The sequence below is a fragment of the Pristis pectinata genome, chromosome 1 (genome assembly GCF_009764475.1).
Source record: "Pristis pectinata isolate sPriPec2 chromosome 1, sPriPec2.1.pri, whole genome shotgun sequence".
NCBI lineage: Eukaryota > Metazoa > Chordata > Chondrichthyes > Rhinopristiformes > Pristidae > Pristis > Pristis pectinata.
Window position 1 is genome coordinate 85514607 of NC_067405.1, and position 21818 is coordinate 85536424.

Genomic DNA, 21818 nt, shown 5'->3' on the forward strand with positions numbered 1-21818 from the left:
TTAAGGGCACTATACAATTGCAAATTATTTCTGTGGTGATAAATGGAGGGGCCTTTCTCCTTGATATTCAAATCACTGAAGAGGATGCTGCTTATCAGATGGTAAGGAATTGTCCTAGTGATCCCTTTCAACATAAGCAGGTTTAACAGATTCTGCTTCTTTGCTCTTGCAGAAACAGTACCCCAGTGATTAAAATGTTGTTGCCAAGAGACTTTCATTGAGTCATGGAGCAGACACACAGGCCCTTTGGCTCACCAGGTCTGCACCAAGCATGAAGCATCCATTTACATTAATCCCTTTTTTTTTATTCTCCCGGCATTCCCATCAACTCTCCCCAGTTTCTGCCACTCACCTATACTATTTGCAGTGGCCACACATCTTTGCAATGTTGGAGGAAATTGGAGCATCCTGGGGAAACCCACACAGTCATAGGAAGAACATCCAAATTCCACACATTCAGCACCCAAGGTCAGGACTGAACGCAGGGCTCTGGCACTGAGGCAGTGGCTCTATGAGTAGCATCACTGTGTCATCCAAGTTTGTCATGTGGGTGCAGGATGGATCAAGAAATCTTTTCCATGGACTCAACGCAGTCTTTCTAACTCCAGCTTAGTTCAAATTGTAGAAATTTGCATTCCTTGCTTCAATGTATCATCAAAAGTAAAGCTCAGTGTTGCCCAATCACAACATCCAGGTTCACTCATTCCTTTTGTTCCTTAATTTTCAAATCGTGTGTGGCCATTTAATGAACAAGGGCCCAAATATGGTGTGAGGAAGGCAGTGGGTCTGTTCAGGGATTTTGTTTATGGTCAAATGTATGGAGTTTCATACAGAATGACTTCAGCATTAATCTCACATCAATCAATTACTCGCTTGCACTTCCTGTCAGCGCAGGCTGGCAAAGAAACACAAACATTTCTTTCCTGTTCCTTTACTCCAGCTCTACAGCCTGGACCTCACAGATGGCGTGTTTAGGCAACCTTTCCTCCAGAACTGCTTTTGTGAGAATATCAGCCAGCACCAGCATGCTCCAAGTATTTTTTCCTCTCTGCTATCCATGCATTCTTTAGCAGCTGAGAACAATTAGATTGTTTATTACTTACTGCCTTTTTTAAAAAAAAATTCTGTTCAATCCTCAACTCCCAACCTCGTCTATTACAGCTATCTAGAGAAACTTTTGATCCTACTGTCATCTCTTGATTTCTGGGTTGAGGCATAACTTGGTGTAACCCAAGCTATCCTGATCACCCTATGACCCCAGAAGGGGCAGCTCTCAGATGCTTCAATTAGTTTTGCTTTGGATTAGAAGGTAGTGGGGGAAATTCAGCCAGGGTTCCTTAAATAAAGAGTTTACTTAAAAAAAAGTGGTCTCCAGATTCCAATGGCACTGAATTATGTGGCCACAAGTTACACAAACATCTTCTGAACTCGAGAGCAGATAACACTCAGAGGTATTGCCTTAGCAGCACACTTTGCAAAGAATGGCATACTTCTTGTTGACTTCTTGGGACTTACCAAAAAAGGCTTTTATGACTGCAACCCCACCATTCTCCTTAGCAATATGGCATGGATTCCATTTTGGTTTGGCAACCAGGTTTGCTGGCTGTACCTCTTGCTTCTCTAGCTGTATACTAAATTGAATGCAAGTTCATTTCATTCAAAAATATCTATGCTGATACTCAAGTAAATCACCAGAAATGATGCATTTCATATGTGATGTTAAACCAAGGCAGTCTGGTCTCTCCAGTGGCCAATAAAAATTTCCTTGGCACTGGTCTGATGAGGAGCTATTCATACAGAAGAAATTTCTTCACCCTAGAGGGCAGTGAATCTTTGGAAGGGATCAAATGACACACTCCTCTTTCTATGTTCTTGTGCTTTCTAGGATCTCCTGCAGAATGAACCCAGTGCTGTATATATACTCAATGCAAATAAAAAAAAATACAGATACCAGAAAACTGAAATTAAAACAATAGACACACAAGAGACCACAGATGCTGAGATCTGGTACAACAAAATGCTGGAGGAACTCTGCGGGTCAGGCAGCATCTGTGGAGGGAAATGGACAGTCAATGTTGTTTCAGGCTGAGACCTTTCCTCTGGACTGTCGAAAATGGTCCAAGTGAATTTGAGGGCAGGGTAGAACTTGGTAGCAAAGCTGATGAAAGTGACGAGTTCTGCACAGGTATAGGAGGCAGCTGCAATGCAGTCAATGTAGCAGACAAAGAGTTGGGGAGTGGTACCGGAATAGACTTAGAACATGGACTGCTTCACAAGCCAATGAAAAAGGCAGCTGTTGCTTGGGCCCATGCAAATGCCCATGGCAAAAACAATAAATGCTGATATGCTCAGCTGATTAGACAGTATCTGTGGAAAAAATAGTGTTAATGTTTAAGGTCAATGACCTATCCCCAGAACCGGGAAAAGTTGGAAATGAAAGAGTAGTAAATTGTGAGAGAGAGAGGGCAAAGAGAATAGAAGACAAAATCTGTGTCTGCATGGAGGACAGCCTAGGAGAGAGTAAATGATACAAGTGACAACAGTGCCTGCTAAAGAGGGTGATAAAGCTAGGGAGAAGGTGCAAACAGGAGATGAATGAAATCTGGAATTCCAGAAAAGATTAGAGAAAAATAAACTCCTGCTGGAAATGTGAATTACAAGGCTTGAATGGCTGTATTCAGCAAAATAGAATATTCAATGTTGAGCTTTTAAGTCTAATGTGCCAAATGGGCAGATAAGATGCTGTTCTTCAAGCTCCCTTTCAGCATCGTTGGAACAGTGGAGAAAGCCAAAACAGCTTGAATGCCAGTGAGATGGAGAATTAAATGAGCCACAAAACAGGGAGATCAGGATCAACCTTGTGAATTGAGTAGAGCTGGTCTGCAAACAGTCACCTAATCTGTGTTTAGCTTCTGCAATGTAGAGGACTGATGGAAATGTACTTAATTGGAAGCAGTACAAACGAATCACTGCTTCACCTGAAAACTGCCTTTGAGGCCCTACACAACAGAAGGGGAGGAAGTAAAACACAAGGAGCTGCATCAATTGCTGCTGCAAGGGAAAATGTCATGAGAAGGGGAATGAGTATTGGTTGAGATGGAAGAGCAAGCCAGGGAATTATGGAAGGAACAGAGTATCCTTGGAATGTAGAAAGGGGAGGGGAAAGTGTATTGGGAGATGGCAGCATCACATTGGAGGTGTCGGAAATTACAGGAAGATAACCTGTGCTGTGTGAAGAGCCACGGAGTGGAAGAGAACCAAATTCTGAATAGAAGTGATGAGAGCAGAAGTGCTGGAAATGGAATGGATGGAACGGGGAGTCTGCTCAACCATGATGAGGGAGGGACTACCTTGAAGAAAGATGCGCGAGAGGTACTTGTGGAAGGTGGCAGAACAGATGCAATGGAGATGCAGAAACTGGAAGAACAAAATGGAATCATTGGAGGAAGCAGGATGAGGGGAAGTGTAACTTAACCAGCTGTGGGTTAATGGGTCTGTAATGGATTTTGGTCACAAAGTTATTCTCTGAAATGGAGAGAGAGAAGTTGAGAAAAAGGTTCAGAAATGAACCATGCAAAAATGACAGCAAGGTGAAAATTAGCAAAAGATTAGCAAAAAAGGAGTTGAAGGGAGGGGGGACCAAATATGATTGAAACAAGCAATGGTCCACATATTCCACAAAGAGTTAAGACATAGCTTAGATTCATATGGGTTCTCATAGCTACACCTTAAATTTGGATGAAGCCAGTGGTGATAAAAGGCAATGTGCTCAGGTTTGCAAACAAGTTCAGCATGAGAATACAGCCAGGCGAAGGAGAGCGGTAGTCGAAGAGGACACATTGGGTCTCTGTTCAGACAAATGTCTCAAACCATTCTGGTAGTGATGGAGTTGTTGGGAGATTGCTCATCCATAGCAAAAGTGAGCTTATGGGGCCAAGGAACAGGAAGCTGTTAATGTGGCAGAGGGCAAGACAAGTGGCAAAGAAATATCAACTCTGTCGCTCCCCATAGATGTGACCTGACCTGCTGAGTACTTGTTCAGTATTCTGAATTTATATTGCAGATCCAGCATCTACAATTATTTTACACTGAGTGCATGTACAGCACTGGGTTCGTTCTGCATTACTCAAGAAAGATGACATTCATCACAAATCAATATGCAGAATAACACAGTGTTGCAGTCAAACCTATAGGACAGCAGTGCTCTGAGCGATCTATAGGAAATTCAACAGTAGATCTGTAAATTACTTGCACTACATATACAGTATATGCTGCACTGCAATCAATCATTGTAAATCACACAAATCTATGGTCCGGAGGTGGCCATTCAAACCATCACATCTATTCAAGACAAGTCCAGTCCTGCAAGTCACAGCTCAAGTGCTCACCCAAGTACTCTGTAAATGTCAAGCTTTCTGCCTCCACTAGTCTTTGAGGGGCCGAGTTCCTGACCCCCGTCACTCATTGAGAGAGACAATATTTTGTCAACTGCCCTTTCATCCTTCTACCAACTACTTTATCTGGCAGGTAAATGTTTGTGATCAATCTATTGTACATCTATCAGAATAGTTATATGGCACTGAGAGAAAAATGCAGGTTATTCCAGATAGTAGATGTACTGCACACCAATCAATTGGTGGAATATTACAGGCAGCAGATATATAGCATTGTGTTCATTCAGCAGGATAGTTGACATATTGCAGGCATACCATTGGCTCTTCAACTGCTTTCCCCAACAAAACCACGAGACTTTGGGCACAAATGCATTCTTTCAATAAAGGCAGGCCTCCAGAAGAATTAAATGCACTAACTTAAGCAGTTTTATAGTATCACAGACTAATTTCACTTCTCAATGGAGGCACCATCTTTCCTCCACTTGGAGCTACTGATGCAAGGTATATATAGAGAGTATTCACTTTAACAGGAAGTTACTATGAAGTCCACAATTTTATGGATGGGTGTAGAGGCCAAAAGTGCCTAATTTTTCCTTGATCAACACGTTTTTTTTTAAACACTGGGAAGAACTCACATGATTTCCACGCAACATATACAATGACAGGGTAACTGGAGTGATTAGGCTCCCATAGAACTGTATCCAGTTACTAAAAATTTAGCTAGTGTCGAGGGAAAAGAAACCAATGTACAGGTGGCTGGAATCCAATAAACAAATTCCATCTTTATTTCAGCAAAGCATCTACACTTATTGGCTTTTAAACTCAGGATTCCATCTGGAGCCCAAACTGCTGTATTTGAAGAATTAACATGTGTGCGAATATATCAGTGTCATCAAAAAAAACTGAGGGGAGAAATTCCAATCAACTTACCAGGGATCCTAATAAAGGACCAGCCGTGTCTGAACTGAACAGCTAACAAACCCCCAAGATCTTCAAGGAAGAAGGAGGAAAGCCGATTTCTCCAGTTAAGTGCTAGTTGTGGGGTTCCGTACAGGAGGCACTGTTTGGCTGTGAGTTGGCCCCCTTCCCTCATCAGTCGACGTTCATATTCTGCACTTCTATCACAGCAGTAGATATCACGTGGGATAGCAGTCACCTGAAATACATGAAACAGGGGATTAGAGTTAGCAGAAAACTATCCTGTTGATACAGTGCACCATCAATCTCATGATGGATGGTCAAGATCTTTACATTTGGCATCAAATGTGCCCTTGTCTGGGGTAACCTTATTCCTCATGAATATGCTACACAGTGCTCATCTCAATACATATAACATTACAGATAGTTTCAATCTCAATCTGTGTAGTGACCTAGATTTAATAATTAGCAGTGAATGGAAATGGCTGCTCAATAGTTGACACTTCGTGTTTGCACAGCAAGTCAATTCATTTCAGTAGGATCTGCATGAACAGAGCAGCACCCTATCAGGCTGAAAAATCATTCCTAAAACAGGCAGAGTCTAAGCGTAAATTAATTTAAGTGAATGTCAGGTACACAAGGTGAAATAAGCAAAAAGAGGGGAAGAGTGAGAAAAAAGTGGAAATCTTTAAAAAGAAAGATACCATCTCTAGCAATAATAACAATCTGAAGGAACAAGACTGTACACTTGTTTTAGCTAATTTTCAATATCAGTGACACAAACAGCTTGATATGCCTTACTACCAAACACCTGATTGTCTGCTATGTTTAGTGGCCATTTGGTGGGACAACAAAATAACTTTACCACTCTTCCTTGGTTTTAATTTTCTTTCCCAAAAATGCACTTTATTCACGAAATTTACAACTATGCAAGACTTTAGCTTCATGTTACCATTAACAGTACAAGATCATTTCAAGATTCATATTATATCAGCATTACATAATTTTTTCCTTAGCGTACATTAAATGAACAAAGGGGCTTTTTTTGTTCAAGTTGCAGCACTTCAGCGTGCAACGGTCTAGGGGCTTTAAGTCTGTTCCTTCCCACATCGCTGCACCAAGCTTCAGTGAATTGTTCTGCAGGTAGTTCTGACCTTGGAATGTGCCTGATTGAAACATTTGATTTTGCGCAGGCCAAGGGAGCTTTTCACTGGGTTGATAACCTTCCAGCAGCAGTTGGTGTTTGGCTTAGTACAAAGCCGTAGGAACCGTCCATTGAGCACAGAATCCTTTCATGCAGTTCAACATGTTCAAATACCAAACCTGTCTGCCAAGTACGACTGCAGAGAAGCTTCTTTAAAAACAGTGCAATTCAATACAGCAAAGTTCTGATTTCTACTTTTAAGATACATTTATTCAGTCATAAGTTGCTTGTCAATACCTTCAGCATGACTTTTGATCATGAAACCCATACCATTAACTGCAAATCACTAGTTAATGTCCAGCTCTTGACTTACAATATTAAAATACTGCAACTTGTGTCAATCTTATTAAGCACATCTGCAGAAAAGATCCACACACTACACTTATCGGATGTTAAGACATAAATCAATACACCAGTTTGTGTAAATCTCACTATGGGTGACAATACACCAAACATAATATTTTTATTAAACAAACTATCAATAGAGTACATGGGGTCAACTTCACTACATTTACCATCACAGACACAGCCAGTGTCAATTTCACTACACAAATAATAATGTACAATTAGCATTACCTACTGTACAATATATTGCTGTAGTGTCAGTTTACTATCAACATACAGTGTCAATCTCACTGCACACTTTAAAATATTGTAATCAGTATCAATCTCTGCAGATAACAACTAATACAGAGTAGTTACTATCAATTGCATTGCACAAGTTTCTACATTTAAGATGGTAATGATTTCGCTACACTGGTAGCCCACCTAGTTTGATCTTACTGGGCACTGATTTGTCACAGCACTCTTGGTCCTCCAGTCTGAACAGGTTCTTCTGTTTGAGCTGCCCATAGCTATGCCAGCAGCCTGGCATGAACCATTGCACTGCCCACTGCTGTGCCAGGAATCAGATGCGATTTGCTGTCCTCCACTGGCATTCCCCCAGCAATGAATCAGTTTGACATTGAGTGGGCTGAAGTGAGTGGTGTGACTCCTCAGTGCCAAAATGTGGGGCTCAGGACTGCATCCCAGCTGGCTCAGAGAGCAAGCCATTGCTAGTGACTGGCAGCACCTGTGCTGTGTGTTGACAGACTGCCCAGTCTCCCTCATCACCACCCACTGGATGAAATGGAAGCTGCTGCATCCTGCTCTCTTTCTTTGGCTGTACAGCTCTCCTCAACCCAGACATTTCTCTATGGTAACAAGCTCAACGGTGCAGCCAAACAAGAAGGGGAGACGACAGTTTTAAAATCATGTCTGACAGGTGGTGATGAGTCTGGGCAGCAGCCTGGGAGTCCCTCAGCACATGCAGCAGGTGCTGCCAACCCACATCGATCCACGCTCACTGTGTAGTTCCAAGCCCCACATCTCAGCACTGAGCGGCCACACCACTCAGCCTAGCCCGCCTGACACCAGCCTTCATCACAGGCAGCCTCTCCACATGAACCATGGGGTTCCTGACTTAGCAGCAGGGACCACAGGATTTTCCATCACTATCAGCACAACAGTGTGCAGCAATAGGGAGGGCAAGGGTTCACACCAGGGTCCTGGCACAGGAGTGTCAGCACCAGGTAGGATAGGAGATCATGCCAGGTTCCCTGTACAGTAATAATACTCTCCATATAGTATAATGACCCCTTTTAGTGCTAATTCTCAGGGTGCTTTCACTCCTGGGAATGCATCCTGAGCAATGTGAGGGACCAGTTCTCCCCCTCTCTTCCAAACTCCAGTGGTTACACCCTTGCCACATAATTATAATACACTCATTCCATGCATCAGTTGAGTAAACTTTTTTTTTGACTGCTTTTGATACATTTACATCCTTCTTTGCATATAACTCAATACCGAATACAATACTCTAGATGTGGTCTCAACAGTGTTCTGTATAACTAAAGCATAACCTGCTCTGTTTTATTCCCTTAGCAATAAATTATAACCAAGTTTTCCCAATTACCTTCTATATCTGCATACTAGCCTTTGCAAATCAGACATCCTTTGCATTCCACAGCTCTACAATCTTTTACCAATTACTTCAGCTGTGTTTTTCTTGAAGGACTAATTTCACAAGTTCCTGCATTATGCTCAATTTGCCAGATCTCTGCCCATTTAATTAACCTCACTATATCCCTTTGTTGCCTCCTTGTGTCCACTTCACAACCTGCTTTCATACCCATTTTTGTGGTCATTCACAAAATTAGCAACAATACCTTCAGTCTCTTCATCCAAATCATTTATATATGGATATATATGGTTCCAGCACTGACCCCTGTGACACATTGCCCACCACCATCTGCTTCCTGCTAGCCAGCCATAAGTCTTCTATCCACACCAATTTATTACCATTTGCACACTGAACTTTTACTTTCCCACAATAACCTTTGATGCTACATCTTTATCAACTGCCTTTTAAAAAGTAAGTATATTTTTCTTATTTCTCGTGTCAAAGGAAGCCATTCAGCCCATCAAATCTAATTGGCCTATGTGTATTAGTTCCATTAGTTTCCCTTCATCCATAGTCCATGTAACTTCAAAGTACAATAACTGGTCAAACATGAATTCCTTTCACAAAATTATGTTGACTTTACCTGTCTGGCTTGAAAGTTTCCAAGTGTCCTGCTAAGATGTCATTAATGAAAGCTTTAACATTTTCCCCATGACAGATGTTAAGCTAACTGGCCAGTAGTTTGCTGCTTTCTGTCTCCCTTCCTTTTTAAAGGACTGACATATGCTATTTCCCCAGAACTAGAGAATTTTGGAAAATTAAAACCACATATCAATTATCTCGCTAGCCACTTCTTTTAAGACTCTAGGATGAAGTCTATCAGGACCTGGCGGTTTGTCAGACTGTGGCTCCCAATTTGCTCAGTATTACCTCCCTGTTAAATGTATTTTCCCCAAGTGCCTCTCTCCAAAGTACAACGATTACTGGAATGTTACCATAAGTAAAAATGTAAACAAACACAATATTTATTTTTGGAAGATGCAGCCCCATCAACCAGAGATGCTGCATTAATCATTTTGTGACTGTACATAACCATTTCCTTCTCTTTATTCACTTATTCAGATGCAGCTGCTTCCTCACAGATCCAGCTACCCATGTACAATCCTGACCTCTGGTGCTTTTTGTGCAGAGTTCCTCATGACCAGAAGGATTTCCCCTACGTGTTCTGGTTTCTTCCCACTAATCCACGTGTTTTTGGAATGTAAGTTAATTGCCCACCTTGTAAATGGTAGAATCTGGGTGAGGGGAGGCAGGGGGTGGGGGAAGAGAATGTGATGGGAATGCATGGGGAATAGATTACAGAGAAAAATTACTAGGAGAATGGGGTCTAAAAGCCGGCAAAGACCGGTTGAGCTGCATAGCCTCCTTCTGTGTTGCAAGGAAATACAAAATCTAATTCAGCCGTCCTATTAATCCATCATGATAAACACACTTTACACCTTGATCACTGCACCCACCACCTAACTATAAAATGGCTAAAATGCTGAGGTTCCAAAGACAAGGTAGTTCACATTTCATCAACTGAGGACAGGTTGAAACACAATTTTAAACATTTAAGCAGAATCTGATTCCTTCCTGTGATTCAATCACAAGTTCTCAAGCTGATGACTCTGCCCTCACAGATTTCATGAGATCAACGGATTTACATCCACTTGGCATCAGATTTGTTGACTTCCTAGGAAGTTACTTCTGTCATAAACTAATCAGAAACTTTGTGCAACAAGCAGTAACTCTAAGAGAGTTAAGGTGCGGCCCTATGGTATGTCACTTTCAGCAGAGCCCCAGCACAAAAAAAAAGTTTGAAATTCACAAGACTTAATATCACTTGATTGTCAAGTTGAAGATTCAAATTACCAGTGTGATCTCCTCTCCTCCGGCCACAACTCCAGCAGTAACTCTGTTCAAAGCCCTGCTGTGACACCAGCTTTTATGTATACCACACATTAAGTCCAAACAATTAGCTCAGTTTGTGCTCTGAGCTTTGATTCTTTTGAATGAAGTATACATTTATGTTTGAGCTTGAAACAGTCTCTTCCTGGCACAGCTTAAAGCTCTGCTTTATCACGTTGCTGCAGATGGATGGCTTAACTTACCAGAGCAAATTTTGGCAAAAAAAAGATCTGCTGAGCAAACAGCCCATGCATAAGCTGCAAATATTTAACCTAATGGACAGGAACTGAAAAAACTGAATTGCAGCCTTCAATTATTACCACAACACCTATTCCCCTGTTCTTCTCAGATCCAAGCATTGATAACACCAGGATTCAATTGCTACCTGCAACTTTGAACCTAATCTATAGACTTTTCATTTCAGGACAATGACAGAAAATGCTGTATGGATATATGGAACTGGGTTTCCAAAGAAAAGCATGTGCAAAATCAGCACTGTGACACTAGACTCCAGTGTATTGTGATGACAATATGACATGAGTTCATAGACTAGGATTCACTGCATCGCCCATATTAATGCTTATGTTTTTAACCTCCATAACCAAAAGTAGGCAGGACAACTTCTTGGGGACATAAGCCATCAACACCAAGCACCAGTTCTGAGTGTCCCCAGCAGGCACCCAACCTGTACTGTTCCAAGTAGGAATCAAGATTAAGCTAAGCAGAGGCACTGACTGAAAAAAAATGCAAATGATCAAAATGTTAAATAAAAAAAATGCTGGAAAAAGATCAGGTCCGGTAGCATCTGTGAATAGTTCACGTGACGAGAGGACGAGAAACAAATTAGTCTACGTAGCATCCTATCAGATACATTCTTTATGTTCATCCTTGCCCTTCCCACCAGCCTCCCACCCCACACCATTTCTGCTACCTAGACTAAATGATTCTCTTTCTCTTTTCTGATGAAGAGTCCCAAAACCATAACATTACCTATTTTTCCACAAGGGCACTGATTGCTTGTACTTCTAACTGCAAAGCTTCTTTATGCCACAAACCAAAACTGGGTACTAGATCCCAAAATCTACAGTGATTCAGGACTAGCCCAATCAATACAAGATCCTGTGGGACTTGACAAAATTTTCCTGGCATCATCAACATTACTCCCTCAGTCAACAAAACCAAAACCAATTGATAATTTATTTGCAGGACAATTGTTGCAAATATCTGCATAAACAAGTGTATTTCATTTGAATTTGTGTGAACTGCATGAGATCAAAGGATTCAGCCCAGATTAAAAGGCTAGAACAAAATAGACAATAGGAAAGTTAAAATACTTTCTAATACTACCAGCAAAGAATATATCAAAAAATAGAATATCAATAAATACTGGAGCAAAAATCAGGTTAGCGAGAAAAAAAAGAGATAAATAAATATTCAGGTACAGGGGTGGACAACTAGAAAACTTAAGGCGTACAAAATACAGATAAAGCAATCAAAAAGGGACATTAATAGCTAGGAAAAGGATGGGAAAAAATTGGTGGTCATCATTGAGAAATAAAGCATAGTGTCTCATTGCATGCAAAAAGTAAAAGAATTGCCACAGAAAGGGCAAGATCCAAGAATGCAGGGGCTTTGAGTGGGGGAAGACTTCGAAGTTTATGAATATTGAAATGATAACTAGAGAAAAACATTCAAAAGGAAACTTAGTACTAGATGTTCATTGAGCTGTACATATTACTGTGACAATATTTGGTTTCAAAAAAGCAAGAATGAGTACTTAGTTCCCCTGGTGCTTTGTCAGTCAATGGCTGATCTATTACCTTTGCCACCTTTGCTCCATTTTTTGATTATACACCCTGGTGCTTGACACACCAACCATTAGAAATAATTGCTCTCACTTCCTCAACAGTTCATCTTCATACCTTTAAATCTTCAGTCAAATATCCCTTAAACCTTGTTACCTCATATACCCCCTGAAGTCCACATATCATTTTGATTAATCTATGATGCATAGTCCAAGACCAATACATTCTGGGTGAAGTATGCCTTCTGGAACAGTTCAGCTCCAGCTGTCATCTTAACCAGGGCTTGTACAACTGCAGTGTGGATTTTATCCTTTTGTACTCTGTCTGTTTAATAGGTTAGCGGAATGCAAATAGATTTCTAAAATTCTCTGCTGGCCTCCAATAACTAGACTTGGTACCAAATTTCTGTAGCCAAGCTCAATATTTTAACATGGACTCTGTCCATCCACCTCCTGAAACTAGATCTCCCTGGGTCCATCTTCCCACCCCCCGCCCACCAACTCTTTAGGAAGCATCAGCTACTATCCATTTTAGGTCCAAAATTGATAAATTGCATGTATACTAATCCATTTGCCACAGTATTGGCCCTTCATTCACCAACCGCCAATTTTGCACAGCTCTGTCAATTTCCAAACCAGTAATTTGTCCTAAGTTTTGTGAGTCATTGATGTTTTCTTATGAAATACTTCATCATGTAAGGACACCTGGTTCTAATCTGGCCCAGATGGTATCCACACTAATGCTACTTTTCCTTACTAATCTAGTACTTGTTTTGTTATAGGGAAAATAGTATCTGATAAATTAGAGTTCCTTGAGAATGTAACAAACAGGTAGATAAAGGAGAACCAGTAAACTTTTGGGAAAAGAAAGTTGTGTTACGGGGAAAATGCAGGATTGCATTGAATGAAGGATCAGGCTCAAGTAAATCATACTGGCTCATGCTCCTACTTATGCTCAAGAACCCTATACCCTAAAATTACAACATGCCCCTCCCTGATCTGATCATCCATACCTTCTGCTTGGTGAATACCAATGGGAAGTACTCATTTAGGACCTCATCCATTTCCTCTTACTCCAGTTCTAAATCTCCTCCTCTGTCCCAAAGCAGAGGTATCCTTTCCTTAGCTACCCTCTTGCTTTTAATACATGTATAAAATGCCTTGCGATTCTCCTTAATACTACTTGCCAAAGACATTTCATGGCCCTTAAGCCCTCCTAATTCCTTAAGTTCTTTCCTGCTTCCTTTATATTCAAGGGCCTTACCTGATTTCAGTTTCCTAAAACATATGCTTGCTTTCCTTTTTAAACTAAACTTACAATATCTCATTATCCAAGGTTCACAAACCTTGCCATCTGTATCATTCATCCTCAAGAACATTCCATGTCAGATCCCATGTCTTTAAAGAACTCCCATGTCAGATGTGGATTTAGCCCCATACAGCCACTTTCAATCTGCTTTCCCCAGGTTTGTGCCTAATACTGTTGTAATTGTTCTTCCCCCAACCTAGGACTTTCACCTGAGCTCCAGTCTTATCTTCATCCATAACTATATTAAAACTTATGGAATTATGGTCATTGTTCCCAAAATATTCCACCACTGAAACTTCAATCACCTGGCCAGGCTCATTTCCCCGTAGAAGGTCTAAGTCCTGCCCCTTCCCAAGTTGGGCGATCTACAGATTGTTTCAGGAAACCCTCCTGGATGCAACTAACGATTCTGTCCCATCTAAGTCTCTGGCACTAAGGGAGTACCAGTCAATACTAGCGAAGTTGAAATCACCCACTACAATAACCCTGTTTTCACATCTTTCCATGATCTGCCTGCATATCTATTCCTCGAGCTTCTGTTGGCTACTAGGAGGCCAACAGTATAACTAATATATACAGTATATACTATAAAACAGTATAATAATTGTATCTTTCTTATTCCTGCGCTCTACCCATGTGCCCTCACTGGATGAGCCCTCCAAGATGTCCTCTAAGTGCATCTGTGACATTCTGCCTGATGAGTAATGTAACTCCCTACCTCATTTACATCCCCATCATGTCAAACTGCAACTTTTTTGTAATAAATTCTGCAAATCCCAAGTATTTGGGGGGGTGGGTGGGAGGTGGTGAAAGAGGAAAGAGAATCTAACAAGCATCATAATCTACACTAACATATATCCAGGTAGTTTGTGGGTTTACCTACCCTCTGTGACTGCTACCCTGAACAAACAAGGTCAAAAATAGGCCCATAAATCGCTGATGTCAATTTCATTTGAAGGCTGAGTAAAAGCTGCAGAATACAACCACTTACAAATAAAAATTAGACAAAGCAATGAAAAATAATGCAAATGGGGATGAAAAACAATAACCAAGTGTACAAAACCTATCTATCGACTCACGTGTATAAATCAGGCTGTACTAGCTGGTTCCTTTAAGGTTGGCATTATCAATTATGATACAGCTGGCTGTTTACACAGTTATAGAGATTCCCACAAAATCAATGCTTTGAACCAATCCAAAAATAAATAATTTACAACCCTGAAAATACAGCTCTGGTAAAGCAACCAATTCATCTGACTGCCCATAAACTTCACTCTTCAACCATATGGTAGAAATAACTATTTCTGAATATTTAAAAGTATTTATTACTTGAACAAGCACAAGTGCATAATACACAAAATTTGCACTTTTTAGTAAACTCATGTTCATCAGTACTAAGGATCTTATTGCTGGGCAAGAATGCTACACTTTCCAGATCAGGCCAACGGTCAGTTTTAAGCACACTTTTAGAAGGTATACCACTTGTTAATCAACCTCTGTCTACAAAGCACCATCATTGATTGATTTGTTGGATGGGTTGGGGAAGGTTGAGGTTAGGCAGAGGGCACTGTGGAGGAGAGAGAGAGCTAACCAGAGCAAGGATTGGGAATTCAGGATGGCAGGGCGAGATGGGCAGAAACCCTAAGGGAGAAGGCGCAGTGCTGAGATGCGTTCACTTCTAATTTTACCCCTTCCCCTGCTTGGAGGAAGTAAGCATCACTTCCACATGTAGCCCCCCCCCCCCCCCCCACCTTTTTAGTTCTCCCAAATGTGCAGAACTCCAACCCCATGACTTGAGTTCCTGAAATAGATGAGGCTTCTGACTAAACCTGCTCTCCATGTGACAGTGAAAGTTGGAATAGATGGAAATGATTACTCACCCTGGGAATGCTGCTGTAGAGGAAGGCTGGTATTTCTGTGGGCTGACTGTGGTGGATGGTTGAGGTAGCAGATTTCCGTCGATGGACACGGTGCTGATTATGGCTGATAAATGCTTTGCAATAGCCAGTAAAACAAAGGTCCTGTGGAAGAGAACAGACCGTTGATAGAAATCAATAACATCCAAAAGAAACACTGAATGGAACAGCTAACACAACCTGTCTGCACTCTCTCAATGACATCAAATCAAATAAAAAGACTCTGGGCGCTTACCAGCTTCCACTCTGCCCCACTACATCAGCACTATTCTTATGTCTCCCCTGCCTCATTTGTGGTCAAAGAATGGCTGCTGAGGTGTTGAGAGATATTAGAAATCTTGAATATTCAAGGATCTAATACTGACCACTTCAAGCAATCACATCACACAGATGCAGCAATGTACCCCAAATGCATTGAATTTTTAGAGCACTGATAGAGCCAGTCCTAAAATTGCCACATCAGGCCAGCTAAGTGAACTCCAAGTGTTAAAAGGAAGCAAATCAGTCTCATGAAAATCAGTCAATGTATCAAATGGTGTTCCAGAATTGCATCGATAATCAGTCACCAGAATTGCTGGAAATCAAAGCCAGAAATTGGCCTATAGTCAGCAGCAATCAGGTTTAGTAACAGGCATTTTTATCTAAAGACAGACTGGTTATATTTATTGAAATCTTACATTGCACAGAGGCAAGGCTCCAATGAACTCCATGGGTTTCTTACAGTTCACAGGACTTCTCTGAAATTCATCTTATTGGTCAACTTCACAAAATTACAAGTATCCCACCCAAAACTTGGACACAAAATCCATCTACCCTTAGATATATAGTATAGTATTTAAGAAAAGGAAATCCAGCTAACTAGAAACATGCACAGCGAAAATATGCTAAAAGGAGATGGTTACAAGAGGAAATACAGCCAAGGCGAGGTCCTTTAATGTTCTTGTATATCAAATAAACAATTGAACACCTAGGAGTCACTCTCTCACTCTCAGAATCACACCTTGCTTGACATATAGCCTGAAACTCTGGTGTGTGTTTCTCCCTCTCTCATCTGATAGTAGTTCTAACAAGGCTAGGTTCTTTTATTAAGCACCGTTTATTAAGCATGAATACCATACAGAACAGGTTCTCACCTGGAAAGTTCTACTGCTGTGAATGTTGGGGAAAGATGTACAAGAATCAACCCACATGATCATATCAGAACTGCTCAGGTGCTGACTTTTTAATCCACACTCACTCCAACTACGTACATGGTGGAGCCTGTAGGAAGCTTTCTGTGACAAAAAAAGAGCTAACCACCTGTGGAGGGACAAAAGTGCAACCAAGTATTAAATGTTATCACATAGCTTAGTAAAAGTCGCATGGTGGCGACAGCAAGTATAAAATGATCAATTTCGACAGAGTTCCATCAATATGCAGTGAGCATTCTCATCCCAGTCACGACATTTATGAATAAAGGATCTGCAAGCAATAGTGGATTGAGAAAAGGGACAAGAGTTCTGGGACACAGTTTAATGTGATCACACTAATTATTGTGACAATTCCTCCAGCTACTTGATTATTGTAGACTGAACAGCATCTGGACACTGTACAAGTAGCAGCATGCCGTATGTTGCTCATATTCTTGCTGTAAAGATACTGAGGTCTAGTATGTTTTAATAAGACCACTGTACATTCTTCTAAAGTACCCCGAGTCCTCACCGTGGTCCACCTCTCCTTATTCATCAACTCCATCACAGGAATCAGCGAACCTACTCTGCACTGTTCCAATGCAAGAAAATCCCTTCTTAAATATGGAAACCAAAACAGCATGCAGTACTCCAGATGCAGTCTGCAAAGTGCATCAAAATATCAAGGCCAATCTTCCATCAGCCTTCCTAAACACTTGCTATACTTGTATGCTAACCTTTTATGTTTTGTGTATTAGGACCCCAGAACCTTCTGTACAGAAACACTTTGTAGTCTCTCTCCATTCATATTATTTCATTCTTCCTTCCATAGTGGATAACCTCACATTTTCCCACATTATTCTCCATCTGCCAACTTCTTGCCCACACATTTACACCCTTTGCAGGCTCTTTGCCCCCTCATAACTTGCTGACCAACCTACCTGCGTAGCCAAATTTCTGCTGATACAATTATTAACACCAACTGTAAGTAAATGAGGCACCAGCACAACACTAGTTTACTAACTGTCAATCAAAAATGATCCATTTATCCTGACTTAGTTTTCAGTTTATTTGTCACTCCCCTATCTATTTCAAAATATTACCCTCAATCCAATGCAGATGGTTTTTTTGTAGAATTTTATCATCTGCCACCTGAAAACCCAAATACTCTAGATCTGCTGGCTCCCCTTTACCCACAGCAAATGCTGGAGAGAGGTCAGGAAGCATTGATGGAAAAAGGAACAATTCTTGTTTCAGGTGAAAGTCAAGTCAGAACTGCAAGAGAGAGAAAACAAATTTGTTTTAAGTTGCAGAGAAGATTGGAGAGGGATAGGTAGAACAAAGGTAATGTGATAGGGTGAGGCCACAGTTATCGTGAGGATAAGATGTAGAGGCAATCCAATTGATGGGTTAATGGGAGTGAGAATACAAACAATGTAAAACATTGCACAGTACAGGGGCATAGGACATGCCCAGGTCAACCTGTGCTAATTGAAAGAGAAAAGCTGAGTCAATATCACAGATAGACAATTGACAGAAATGGCTGGTGCTGATACAAAAAACAGAAAAAGCAAGTTACCTTAAGTTTTAGAACTCAATATTCAGTCAAGACTACAATCTAAATTGAAAGTCACGTGCTGTTCCTCAAGCTTGCATCTGGCCTTGTTTGTAGAATGTAGGAGACCACTGATGGACCAGAGTGGGAGTGGGATGAAGAACTAAAGTAACAGTAACTGAAGACTAACAGTCACCCCTGCAAATGGAACACGGGTGCTCCATAAAGTCAACATTAAATCTGTGTTTAGTTTCTCCAATGTAGAGAAGATTAAACAGAACATTGAATGCAGTACACAGGATCGGAAGTAATACAAATGAACAGCTGCTTCATCTGGAATAACTGTTTGGGTCTCTGGATGGTGGGAAGGGAAGAGGTGAAAGGACAGGTGTTGCATCTACAGATGTATGAGAAAGTGGCTGCTGGGGACAGAAGAGCAGAAAAGGAAGTCAATGTTCAAAGGAGAGGGAAGAGAAAGATGGCACCTAGGAGATGGAACCTTGAAGGCTGGTGGAAATTGCAAGGGATGAGCAGTTGAATGCAGAAGCCGATAGGGTGGAAAGTGACAACCAAGGAAACTCTATCCTTGTTCTTCCAGGAGTGGGGATGAGTATAGGGGTGCAGGAGATAGATGAAATGGGTCTTCAGCAAACTGGTTATTTGTTTTTCCTTCCCCCATTCTGACAAATGATCTTTGACCTGAAACATCTGTTTCTTTCCATTGCTGCCTGACTTGAATGCTTTTAGCATTTTCTATTTTTATTTCAACTTTTCAGCATCTGCAATTAATTTTCAATCCCTTCGTGTGCCAGTTTGTGACATCCTTAAATAATTGGAGATAATTTGTAACAATGATTTGGTTCCTACAAGGCCATCTTGACTGATTGATTGCCTATAATTTTCTCAATATCCTGATATTATCTCCTTAAGAATGGATTCCAACATTTTCCCAATGAAAGATATTAGGCTAACCAGCTTACAGTTTCCCATTTCCTGACTTCATTTCTTGAATAATGGAGTTACATTTGCGAGAGTTGCGACTTTTCAGTCATATGTTAATTACATTAGTATGGAGGAGTTTTGTGGAGATGGGACACAACAATCACCAGCAAACATCCCCATGCAAGAGGAAAAGGCACTGAAGTACTAAATGAATATGAATGGATCTAGGGAGCTGTCCAAATCTGATGCAGTGACATTTTGGTTTGAGTTAAATAGCACCCGACCACTGCAACCATCCTTCTTCGTTCTCAGCAACTACACTGCGAATCCAATAGCCACTGTGATAATGAGAATAATAAGAGATGGAAATGGCTCATCCACTACCCGACCAAAGATGGTTGCACTCATATTGTTGGCTCAACTGTCATTGATGATGGGAAAATTCATTTAGCCTCCTTATATTACACTGTGTAGTTATCTATTACCATTCACAAAAGGATACGACAGAACTGGAGAATTGGTTGCAAGATTGCTTAGCTCACTCTTATAGCATTTTGGCTCTGTGGTTCAGTACATAATCCTCTGCTGCAGCTTTATCAGGAAAGACCCATTCCTAGCATGTTTTGTTTTGAAAAACTCTCATTGCACTAGGGTAGTTCCCTCAGTTTGTTGGGAATAATACGAATCCAGGATATGCCAGGTAATTGTGCATAGATAGTTTTGATCACCAGATACGATGAGTGTGAAGAGGCAGATTTACTCATTCAGCTTTACAAGGACATGCATATTAACCCCTGCACTCACCTTGCAAGCATCCCTTGAAGCATCATATTTGACATTTCTGAAGGGCTAACATCTATGAAACGCAGGAAAGAAAAGCAGCTTCCTTCATCATTACCTGGGTAGAAACAAAAACCTCTTTAGAAACCCGGTACCCAATAATCAGACAAAGCCCTGAAAAAGATGTAAACTGAAACCTTACCTTTTCTATGGAAGAGAGACTGATGGATGTGAGCTGGGGAAAAGGGGGACAGAATGACTCGTAACCACCTAAAAAAGGAATCATATATACCAAGCCTCTGTAAATACCAGCACAGCAGTGACATTTCAACTAATAAACCCCAGGCAACCCCAACCCCAAATCCTATTCAAAACTAGAACAAGAAATCAGCATCATTGTTCTCTTCAGACAAATTATGATCCTGTTTCCAAATCCTTTCATAAATAGGTATTCCTTACCATCCTACCCAACCACAGCCAAAACCAAGACTCTGGTTTAAGTATGTTCAAGACTGAGAAAGAATTCTGGACTATATGGGAAATCAAGGGTTATAAACATCAGGCAAAAAAAGTGTTAAGGCCAACATTCAGAAAGGTCACCATCTTATTGAATGGCAAATTAGGCTCAAGTGGCTGCTGGACTTGACAAACAACAGACTTTGATCAAATTAACCTGGAGTGGATTTTTAAGATTGGTCTAACCACCTACACTAATGCCAAAGTACTGTATACAGAGATTATATTAAATAGTTGATGTTGCAATAAAGTAACTGTTTTGCTAAAAAGAAAAAAATGAACATTTACATACCAAATAAAAAAATTAACATGAATGTGCTTAAATAGTAATCATTTAGTTTGATTTACAGAGGAGATAGCTGATACTTGCTGACCTGTTGCGACAGTGATTGAAGTGGTTAATCTGCCCATCTCTATAAATAAGCTTGGGAATGTTGTAAGGTTTCAGAGACATGTGAAAAGGTGATTTAGTCTCTTGGCGCTCAAATAGTTCTGGATGATTACAGACCTGAAAAAAAGAAAGAAATCTGAATAGGTACATGACATGAATGAACACATACACAGCAACACAAGCTAATTTGCTACAGCAATTCCTAATTCTGTAGATAAACAAATGACATATGTATAAAAAGCTCTTATCCCTGATGGAGGTACTATGAGAAAGCACAAATCCTTAGTCTGTGCAGATTCTCAAGTATTAGATAAAGGTAGATGTTCTGAGCCAGCCTGACTCAGAAAGCAGAAAATAAAACAAAAAGGGCTCCTATCCATAGTCTCCACTCACAACTAAACCAGGGATGATAATTGCGATGATCACTGTCCACCTATTGGTAACCAGAAAATTGCTAGACCCCAGGTGCATGACCCACGAGCATCAGGGAAGAGAGAGAGAAAGAGGGAAGTTAACAAACAAAACTGACAAACAAAAGAAGAGGTTGGACAAATTTGGATTGTTTTCTCTGGAGCATCAGTGGTTGAGAGGTGACCTGATAATTTTATAAACTATGAGAGGCATTGAAAAAAAGGTAGACAGTTGGAGTCTTTTTCCCAGGCCCAGGGCAGAAATGTCAAATACTAGAGGGCATAACTTTAAGGTGAGACAGTGAAAGTTTAAAGACAAGTGGGGCATTTTTTTTTAAATATTTACACAAACGTAATTTGGGGTGGTGGTGGTGGAAGCAGATATGATGGTCATATTTAAAAGGCTTTTAAACAGGCACATGAATATGCAGGGATTGGACAGATATGGATCATGTGCAGGCAGAAGGGATTAGTTTAATTTGGCATCATGTTTGGCACAGACATCATGGGTTGAAGAGCCTGTTCCCTTGCTGTACTATTCTACGTTCAAGTCAGGTGGTCTTTGCGAAGCAGTGATATCCACTGTGAACATGTTGCTTTGAGGCATGGAATAAAGAC

General features: G+C 40.7%; 1 protein-coding gene across 2 annotated transcripts in view; it reads right to left on the reverse strand.

Moving 5' to 3' along the window:
• ino80 (INO80 complex ATPase subunit) overlaps window positions 1–21818 on the reverse strand; it is a 160273-nt gene that overhangs the window by 62660 nt on the left and 75795 nt on the right. For both annotated transcript variants that reach the window (XM_052013345.1, XM_052013335.1), the window contains exons 21-26: window positions 20774–20907; window positions 20086–20153; window positions 19908–20001; window positions 16571–16736; window positions 15402–15542; window positions 5325–5550 (exon numbers count right to left, since the gene is read on the reverse strand). In XM_052013345.1, the coding sequence (XP_051869305.1) occupies window positions 5325–5550; window positions 15402–15542; window positions 16571–16736; window positions 19908–20001; window positions 20086–20153; window positions 20774–20907 (829 nt within the window). The remainder of the gene's footprint in view (window positions 1–5324; window positions 5551–15401; window positions 15543–16570; window positions 16737–19907; window positions 20002–20085; window positions 20154–20773; window positions 20908–21818) is intronic.